The sequence below is a fragment of the Physcomitrium patens genome, chromosome 3 (assembly GCF_059467195.1).
Source record: "Physcomitrium patens ecotype Gransden chromosome 3, ASM5946719v1, whole genome shotgun sequence".
Classification (NCBI taxonomy): Eukaryota; Viridiplantae; Streptophyta; class Bryopsida; order Funariales; family Funariaceae; genus Physcomitrium; species Physcomitrium patens.
In genome coordinates, this window is record NC_143412.1 from 19,865,673 (window position 1) to 19,875,884 (window position 10,212).

Below are 10,212 nucleotides of genomic sequence, written 5' to 3' on the forward strand. Positions count from 1 at the left end.
TTTTTATTTTTTACTATATAGTTGTATTATCACACGACAATAACATGGGCAATGAAGTAAAGAGAGAGAGAGAGAGAAGATGAAGGAGAGGGATAGAAGAGCTAAGGATAACTTAATAGTGCAAGCAAAGGAGTGCGAAGGATGCGGTAGGATAAGTGGCCCCACATTCTAAAAGTAGAGAGCTTCCTTGACTTGTGCATGGAAAAAAATTACATGTCCCATCTTTATTTTGTGGTGGTTTTTATGACCACACTATAATAGCTATTACATTTTTTTTAATTGTAAAACTACTAAGATATGTGATGCTTGTGGAACATATTTTATGATTTATAAAATAATTTAAAATATGATAATTTGATATTAATATCTTGTACCAAAGTGATATTTTAAAGCGAAAATTAATTATATGATTTTTCTTAAATTTTAAAAATTAAAATATAATAATAAAACTCTATGATCTTTTCAATGGAGTATGTGTAAATTAAATGTTTATTTAAAAAATGAAGCAAATTAAAATGTAGTCAATATCTGTTTTAATTCTTCTCCTAAGAAAATAATCAGCGATGAATCCTTATTTATGAAATATCTGTGTTTGAGAAAAAATTATTGAGCAAATTTTATGAGTTGCAAAAATCCTTCCTGGGAACAAAAGGATCATGTACAAACTGAACAAACTTCAGCACCCATGTGAATGTGGATGAGTGCGGGCCCAATGAGGAATGGATTCTGAGGTCCCAACCTGCCGCCTTCTAACTTGCCCAGCCTCCGACCTGCCCGCCCCCTTGGTTCCCCCACGTTCCCTCCCTCCTATCCCAGAAATCAGATCGGCGGTTAAGATTGAATCTGCGTTGCAACTGCAATCCGACGGCCCGCGATGGCGGAGCCAGTCTATTGAGTTGGGAGGTTTCAGCTACACGATTCTACGAGCGAAGGCGGGAGGGGGGAGGGAGAGGCAGGTTCAGCTGTGTTGTCTCCGCCATAGCTCTGCCTCACCCTTGGTCACTACCGCACCGCAATTTATCGCTATTGAACACCGAAGAGGCGTGGTCTCTCGCTGCTGTCGTAGCTTCTCTCGCACCGAGTTGACGCACTGAAGGGGTAGGAGGAGCTGGAGGAGAAGGAGGAATTCGGAAGTCTCAAGGTTGAGGTTGGGAGATTGATGCAGGGGGGAGCATCGTCCAGTGGCGGCCCTGGATCGCTGGGCCAGCAAGTGAGGCAAATGGGGGCACCGCCGGGAGGGGGAGGAGGAGGGTCCAGTGCTAAACGGGGGAAGGGCCCTTTGGGAGGAACAGTTCGGGTTGGAATGCGTCCAAAATCCGTGGGGGCGAACAATGCGGGCGGGAATGCGTCGTCTGCATTCAAGACGACAGACGTGATGCCCGCAGCGATGCGAAAGAAGCAGAAAGTGGCGGAGAGGCGCATCCCTGACAAGGTTGCTGCGGTGTTGCCTGAAGGTGCGGTGTACACCGAGCTCGTGGAGTTTGAGGCGCGCGTGGATGCGGCATTGGCCAGGAAAAAGCTCGATATTCAGGAGGTTATGCGATTGCCGCCTCCTGTGGAGCGTGTTTTGAGAATTCATATCTCTAATACTTTTGATAATCAGACCCAAAACCCTAACCCTCCGTTTCAGCAGCATTGCGCGGAGCCTCCTCCATCGTGGACACTGAGAATTATGGGGTATGTTCTAGAGAGTGATGATGCGGAGCCTGTCGATGGGAATGGCCCGAAGCTGGCGAACCCGTCGTTGCCTAAAATGTCGTCGTTTTTCAAGAGAATTACCATCCAATTAGATCCGATTCATTACCCGGATAATAATACAATTGTATGGGATAGTGCCAGGGCTTCTGAGCATGTTGAGGGTTTCGAGATTAAGAGACGGGGAAATGTTGAGTGTGATGTTAGCATACGGTTGGAAATGGATCATTCCCCGGAGAGGTTTAAGCTATCACCTGCTCTGGCTCAAGTTCTTGGCGTTGAGGTGGATTCACGGACGCATATATGTGCGGCCGTGTGGCAATATATAAAAATCAAGAAGCTCCAGAATCATGTGGACCCGACCATGATCGACTGTGATGCTGCATTGCGAAGAATTTTCGGTGATGAGAGAATAAAATTTGCGTCAATTTCTGCAAGACTACACCAGCATTTGAGTCCTCTACAGCCCATACATCTGCAGCATAGAATTAAGGTGTCGGGGAGTATCCCAGCAGGGAACGCATGCTACGATGTCAGCGTCAACCTTCCAGCGCCTCTACTGAAAGAAATGAACCAGTTCCTGACCAACATTGAGAAGCATAGGGATATCGATCTTCATGATGACGTGATAGAGAACACTATACGGAAAATCAGCGAGCATCGCCGGAGGCGTGCTTACTTCCTGGGATTCAGTCACTCTCCGGTGGATTTCATCAATGGCTTGGTTGCTTCTCAAAGTCGGGACCTTAAGATGGTTGTTGGGCAGAACAATCGGAACGCGGAGAAGGAGCGAAGATCTGACTTCTACAATCAACCTTGGTGTGTGCCTTTTGTCCTTACGGTTACTGAGACTTTTGCTCGAGGCTTCAACTACATGACACATTTATTTTAGTGTCATGGGCTTATGATGGAACGTGGGAGTGCAGGGTGGAAGATTCAGTAATTCGCTATTTGAATCGACGACCAGCAAAGGCCTCTGAAGCTCCAGGGATTCATCCATAAGCACTTCAGGACTTCGTGCGCTTTATGATCATATTCTCCTGCTGTAAACTAGTGCAAACAGGTAACATCACCTCTTAGTGAAAGTTGCCATGTGTTGTAAGTCTATATCCTCGCTCTACTCTTTTTCAGTGACGGATAGATGTGGTTACGTATGATACAATATTCTGTGTTATCGAGTTGCGTTCATGCTAACAAAAGGAATCACTTTCTCATACACATGGGTCATGCTGATAAGAGCTGATGAATTCTCCATGAGACCCAGTTCCACTGTTTGCTTCACATGACTTATCTTTTAATTTGTTTGAGAACAAGGAACAGAATTCCGAAAGTTTAGAGCCGATTCCGAAAGGTGAGGAAGTCGTGGATTCTAATTTCAAGTCTAACATGTTGCACGCAGTAAAATCCCAGGGTGATCATCACGTTTTGAAGTATTTGATGGTGGCTGCTCACGACCGTGATATACACTTGATTATGTCTATGTACGTTAGATTGGATACTATTTTTAACAGCCTTGACAGTCGGCATTGACGGAAGTCATTTTACCAATTTCACTGCCTGGCACATGTTAGTGGTGTTGAATTTTTCATACGCATTTACATGAAAAATTCATTTTCCATCATTTTGCAGTTCATGTTAGAATGGCCTTCGTAGGCTTTCTACAGTACTAAAAATGCTGCTCAGTTTTTACAACGTATGTCGCACTAATAGGTGAAATCCTTGTGGAATTAACTTTTCCAGCTCCAAGCTGCATTTGTTCCAGGTGACCAGCGTTATGATGGAAATAAAATAGAAGGGATGTAGTGGATTTTGATGGTAAGAACTAATGTTAGGTGCTTGGTCCTTGAACAGCAGTCATGCCAAAGCATCCATAGACCTGGGAAAGGAACACCCCTTTCTGAGCTGGGACTTCAACATTATGCAGGAGAGGTAGTCTTTTCATAGGTTTGTGTTCATGGTGCCCTTTCTGGTTGGATTTAACATTCAAGAACTGTTCTCTGCTTTGTGAATCTGTATTCACTTGGGTTGTTTTTCTTTGCATCTGGTTTGGCACGGCTTCAGTCAGTTACAAGAAATTTACTCGCTCGTGTCAGTTCATGTTGGATGATGAAGTCATGATTTTTTCATGTCTTGGTTCCGGTATAGAAGTATAGCTTCAGGTCCATGAGGGGATGGAAATCTCATGTTTAAACCAAGTGAAATGAGTTTCTTATTAGATTTTATTAATGACATTATATTCCTATCTCCTTGTTTAAGTTCCACTGCATGTACCGTCTATCAAATTTCATACATGATACTAATATCTGCCCGCTATATTATTCTAACTAATAATCTAATGATTCATATATCAATTTATTCTATATTTCAGTTTTTCCTTTCAATGAATTCTTTATTTTATTGAAATTGATTTATTTTAATTCTCTTACTAAAATGTACAATGACTGGTATCTCTTCAAGTGATTAAGGAGTACATTGTAGGCCGTTTTTGATCATGTATCTTCAACGAGAACTATCAAATTGTGCAGTTCAAGGTTTGCAACGCGAATTTATGAAAGTCACTGTGAATGTAAGTTTAAATCATTATGTTCCACTAGTGTATGTGTATCATTAATCACAGCGAGTAAATTTTATTTATCTGACGGTAAACTTTACAAAGTAATGTTGAGCACGGAGTAAGTCAATTCTTTGAATGTACTGTCCATTGCTATTTATTCTTTTCTTTATTATCGTTTACATTTGTTTGTTTATTTTAATATAGATTTGAAGATCATAGAGTTTTGTATTTCACAATGTCTTACACGAAATAAGCTTCTAGAGATCTACAGTAGCTCTTTTACCTTGTTAGATTTATCAAAGGTGAGAGAATCGATATGAACAACTTGTGTGAACTTACGTCCGACACTACTTTCATGCAGCCTGGAAATTACCATTCCACAGAAAAGTCAAATAATCTCGACTGAGGCAAGCTCATCTCACTCCATTCTGGATAAAAAAGGAAACTTGCACAGAAGCAGCTCAGGTTCCAGAAGTCTTGGCGTGATGCTCCTTCATCGCATTTGTCAATAACAGTCGGCATCGACTGTATCCCACCAGCCGACTGTGAAGCCTGCCGATTCCCGGTTTTACTTACATGATTGTAAGTCGAGCCCAAATCGAAGAACACTCTGCCTACAAATTGCTTTTTTTTATGACTGGGTAACTCTTGCAGACCTGTGCTACGATGATTTTGCACCCAGTTTTTGCACATCCTTTCCAGAGTCTGATCGTTCTTTGCACCATGCAGTCTCCGAAGATAGTTGCAACAACACAGACTTGTGTAGCAGACTAGACTTACATCGTTGACGCCCATTTCCAGCCCCTGCTCCATGCACGATGCTGGGACATCGTGACATGTTTCTCCAAGGGATGCTGCTGCAATGGATTAGATACACTTATCGGTGTGTTGATATATTTATTTACATAATTAGTAATCAAGTGCATAAAACCAAATTATTTTATAAAGAATCCATGAGTGATTTGTAATAATTTTAAATTTAAGCAATTTCTTTGACTACTTTTTTAATAATCTTGTTCCAGCAGATTTTTAGTTGCCTAGAGGCGTTCCCTTTGGCTGACTGATTAATGAATATATATATATATATATATATATATATATATTCTATTATAAACAACATTTTATATTTTGTATCCTATTTTCGAAATCTTTGTATTATCTCTTGCATATCATTTTTCTAATGTATATTTTTGATATTACAATTTTTAAAAATACCATAATTCAAATATTTTATGCTTCTTTAAATATGTTCTTTATCAAATTATCTATTTTAGAAGAAAATTTTCATTATAGAAGGTGTTGATTTAATCTTTGTACTCTTTAAAGTTTGAGTTATACAATTAATTTCAACTGTTTCTTACTACTCGAGCTTTAGGGTCTACAAGCAAGCACAAGACAAAACTTTGGGACAACTACCACAAACAATGCACACTAATTTGTAAATAAGCTAGTTTATTACTAAAATTTAGAATTACATGGCTTTTGGCCCAATACTACTTTATTCCAAGATTGTACTATCTAATAAAACTATGTTCATTTTTCTAATTCCTAATTAACCACTAAGATATTTTTCTAATCTTTTAATATTTTACCTTCCTAGCTTATACTCAAGTGGTGCCTCCACATTTTATGGTGGTATTGTCATTGCTGCTCTTATCTTTTTGTTCGTGGTTTTGGCCTTATTCTATTTGATTACGCTAACAAATAATATTTTATCCCTCAAAGTATCTCACATCCTATTTTCAAGATGTCAATGATGCAAAGAGGTCTTTGACAACTTTTATGAGAAAAAATTTGAATGCTACAAGATAATACTTTACTATTATAAAGTTGTTATATTATAATACTAAGGCCTTAATATGTACAATGCATAGGTATATACATAAAAAATTGGTCAATTTGTTGATTTTCCATAAAATAAACAAACCTTTTATATTTATAGTTGTGGCATATTATTCCTTGAATTATGGATGTTTGAAAAAATATTTCAAAATTAGATATTTTGCAACCATTACATCCTCAATCTTGTTGTTTAAGTTATTGTTATAGTCTTTATTATTAAGCATGTGCATAGTTACTTGTTTTGCAAGTTGCTATCTATGCCATTTCATTGGTATTTGTTTCTTGCATAAGAAGGCATCTTGGGTTTCCTACAAGTCACACTCAAGATCTAAATTCCTATCTAAGACTTGCAATCTATCCTTATCCTTAGCTACTTTATTGAGAAAGTTATATGGTGAATTCATACCTTCGCATGGTTACTTAAAATGAGGTATTATATCAATATCCATGATATCTTCTTCTCCAACTTGAATGTTGATCTTTCAACAAAGATTTCTACTTATTGAACTATTTAATTGCTCCAAAATTTTGATTGTATGTAGATATTTAAGTCTAAATTTTTTTCATCAATTTTTATTCCTACCAAATTAGCAAATATTGCCAAATTATAAAATCCCTTATTCACCCAAAATTTCAATTATCTAAGATCATAACCTATAAAAACTCTCATATTCTTCAATCTAACAATTTAATTAACTTAAAATTTTTCATGCACATTTACAACAAGCATAAAGACAAAATTCTTAAATTTATAAATTTATTTTTATTTCTCAAAACCTAAATCCACCAAATACATCATTAACTTTGAAAATTCTTTAAGACCTCAATATTAATCCAAATAATATATAACCAACTCTTAAAAATCTCTTCTTAAGTTTCTTCTCAAATTTCACTCTTTAATTAACAAAAAAATCCTAGAGTCATTGTAAGTATATAATTTTGTGCTTTAGAATTTGATTTCAATCTAGATTTACAATTAGTCCTCTCTTGATATCAATTTTTGGTATTTTTAAGTGATGTTTGCCTAAACCTATTATTAATTTTTTTTAAAGATATCTATATTATTTAATTATCTTATTTATTTTAATTTGAGGTATTTATGTTCTTCCAAAGTACATAGAAATCTCTTCTATAAAAGAAAATATTAAGACTATATTTTTTACTATCTTCCTATCATTTATTTTTATTTTTTACTGCATCTTTTTACTTGATTCTTCTATATTATATATATATATATATATATTTTACCATATAGTCAAATTATGACATGACATCTACCTCCTTTGAATTTGTGTGAAGTAAAATAAATCTCCAATAGTTGGAAGTCTATTCTAATTTGCAACAATTTAATTATCTAATTTTTTTTAATAAGTTCCTATTAATATTTGATTATGTATCCAACAATTCCAATAAAAATATCAATTGGAATTGATATAAGTCTTTTCAATATATAATCTATTTTAATTCAATTATATTAATTAATTTATAATTTAATTGATTAATCTATTTTCTATTGTGTTTTAACTTTTCAATTCTATACTAATTTAAATTCACCATCAACTTCTACAATAAAAAGATAATCACTTAAATATCACAACAAAATTCACACTTTAAAAGATAATTTCTTTTAGATGATTTAATTTAAGTTGATGGAATTTTTAATTTTAATTTTTAATTTTATCTATTACTAATTATCATTCAAACATTCAAAATTCATTCCAAAGAAATTTCCATCTATGAATGAATTTTTATTTCATAAATAACTTTTCATCTACAAATAAAAATTTATCTACTTTTAATTAATATTCATATATAATTTTTTATTAAATGAGGTTTGTTTATCCAAGTCAATGTGTCATCCAAATTTAAATTTTATCTAATATGAATTGCACTTAATTACAATTCATTTCCACATATATGTTTTTTTTTTTTTTTAAAATTCTTACAAAAATGCCATTAGAAAGAATTCTCAAATTTTATTGCTTTGCTTCTGGATATGCACCAACTGCCTTTCATAGCACCTTTGAAACATGATACTTAGATCTTTTGACAATATAAATCAAGTAGGTTGTTGAATTTCAGATTGGCCATTCCTTTGGTAATTTGTGCTCCCTCTTCCTTGACATGATTGCTACTATCTTGCCTTCTATCCTCAAAGGATTAACACATATACTAGCAACTTATAATATTGACTATTTCTAATAATAAGTATAATTCAATACTAGATAATTTTTAATTTTCTATTATAATATATACAACAATTACTAATCAATCTTAAATTAATAAAGACAAGACCAATTAGTTGTCAGAGTAGATAATAGACTATCACTCCATCTCCACACTATTGAAGCTTTGAGCATGTTCCCTTATCTTTAAGTATACTTTGAAAAAAACTTTGAGCTAGAGAAAACTTCAATATAGAGAAGAATGCAATTTGGCCTTTGTAGGATTGAAAAAAAAATAAATAATTGATGAGCAACAAGTGGTTAAGACTACTACTCTATTAGACAAAGAGAGAGATCAATTAATCTAAATTGACCATCATGGAGTTAATCAATGACTGGAGTTGAAGAGAAAACTTTCTTAGCTATACTTTATATATACTATTTGACGAATTCCAAGTCTGAATGAAGGAGTTATAGGGCATTGAAGACATCACATGTAATTCAAAGGTAGTAAGTGAGTCATTTTGTTGATATTAATGTTTGGAGCCATATCTTGAATTTCTGGACGAATTTTTGGCTCAAAATTTCCATAAGTATGAATTATTAAGTTGAAAAGCTATAGATTAAAGTTTCATGGTATTTGAGTACTTATTTTATGAGATATGAAGAGATTAGCATACAGGTATATGTAAGCTAGGGTTTAAAGCTATTGTTAGGATTTTGGTGATATTTCAAGATCTGTAACGAACTTGCAATTGAAATTTTTTTGTGGTAGTTTTTGAAAGCATATCAATACTTCATGTAAAATTTAGAATTTTTGGATGGTCTGATCGTGAGTTATGAGATGTTGAAGTTCAAAAAACATTTCTCATAAGGATATATAAGGTTTAAAGATACTTTATCATATATTTGGGTGTTTTCTTGGTACTTGGGCTTATGTATTGATGTAATTGCCCTAAAAGGGAATATATTATATATATAAACTTGGTACTTTTATATCTTATAGTTGATTGAGTATTTAGTGGTAGCCAGAAGCCCAAAGCTTTCTTGAGGCAAACTCTCTCTATCCCAATAGCGCATTGATTAATTAGAAGAAATCCTCAAACCAAATTGAAAGAACTAGAATCATTGATGTTCCTCTAAGGCTAATTTACCTTCTACCATCACACTTCTCTTATGCAAATCACTTTTTGCAATTTAACCTCCATGACTATGCCTAACAACAAGGACCATGGCAATAATTTAAAACTATGAAATCAACACATAAAGAGTTGACAACCATTGTCAAAGACAAGCAATGTTTACAATAAAAAAAAGAAAGATGCCCACAATCAAAAAATTCTTTTGATCACTAAAACTAGAATAATGATATAGGTGAGCCAATGATACTATTGTAGTATTTGCAAAAGTAAGAAGAGGAAAAAAAAAAAAAAAACAATAAAATTCCATAGTTTTTTTATATTTTAACAAAAAAAAAAAAAAAAAGAAGAAAAAAAAAAAAAATTTAAATGCTAAAACTTATGAAGCATCAAAAAGAAAAAGAAACGAAAAAACAATCAAAGAAAAAAAAAAAATCTGAAGTAGCACAAATCTTTATTGAAAAAGGGGGTGCCAAAAATTGGGGGCTGCTTCTTGCTTCATATCTATCTTTTTCTTTGTTTTGATTATTTTTTATTTTTATTTTTTATTTTATTTTTTTCTTTTCCTATTCTTCTTTATATTTTTATTTATTTATTTATTTATTTTTTCTTTCTTTTATCCTTATTTGATAGTTTTGAATCAATAATTCTACTTCATCTTTTAATTTAATTTAAATCTTTTAATGTCAATAAAAACCACTACTATCACATTAAGACTTATACTAGCTAAATTAAAAAATACTTTATATTTTAAAATTCTTTCTCAAGGAATTTTTACAAAAGACCTATTTTAGCTACTACATCATGTTAATTATTA

General features: G+C 33.8%; 1 protein-coding gene across 15 annotated transcripts; it reads left to right on the forward strand.

Moving 5' to 3' along the window:
• Positions 1-934: 934 nt before the first annotated feature.
• On the forward strand, positions 935-5,260 carry LOC112280380 (SWI/SNF complex component SNF12 homolog). Of its 15 annotated transcripts, XR_016502248.1 has the most exons (7): positions 935-2,514; positions 2,622-2,758; positions 3,095-3,176; positions 3,547-3,639; positions 4,153-4,261; positions 4,611-4,831; positions 4,979-5,260. XR_016502248.1 is itself a non-coding variant. In XM_090249152.1 (2 exons), exons 1-2 carry the CDS (start codon positions 1,160-1,162, stop codon positions 2,695-2,697), a joined length of 1,431 nt encoding a protein of 476 aa, XP_090105278.1. In that variant the 5' UTR covers positions 935-1,159; the 3' UTR covers positions 2,698-2,911. The 15 variants fall into 15 exon arrangements, 1 of the variants encoding a protein (XP_090105278.1); XR_016502246.1 differs by having other exon boundaries at positions 4,611-5,260; XR_016502249.1 differs by having other exon boundaries at positions 4,161-4,261; positions 4,611-5,260.
• Positions 5,261-10,212: the final 4,952 nt, after the last annotated feature.

Bases quoted from the DNA above. Each gene is read 5' to 3' on its own strand.
- LOC112280380 (XM_090249152.1), top strand. From the start codon at position 1,160: ATGCAGGGGGGAGCATCGTCCAGTGGCGGCCCTGGATCGCTGGGCCAG. The intron at 2,515-2,621 runs GTGTGTGCCTTT...GTGGGAGTGCAG, and splicing joins GACTTCTACAATCAACCTTG to GGTGGAAGATTCAGTAATTC.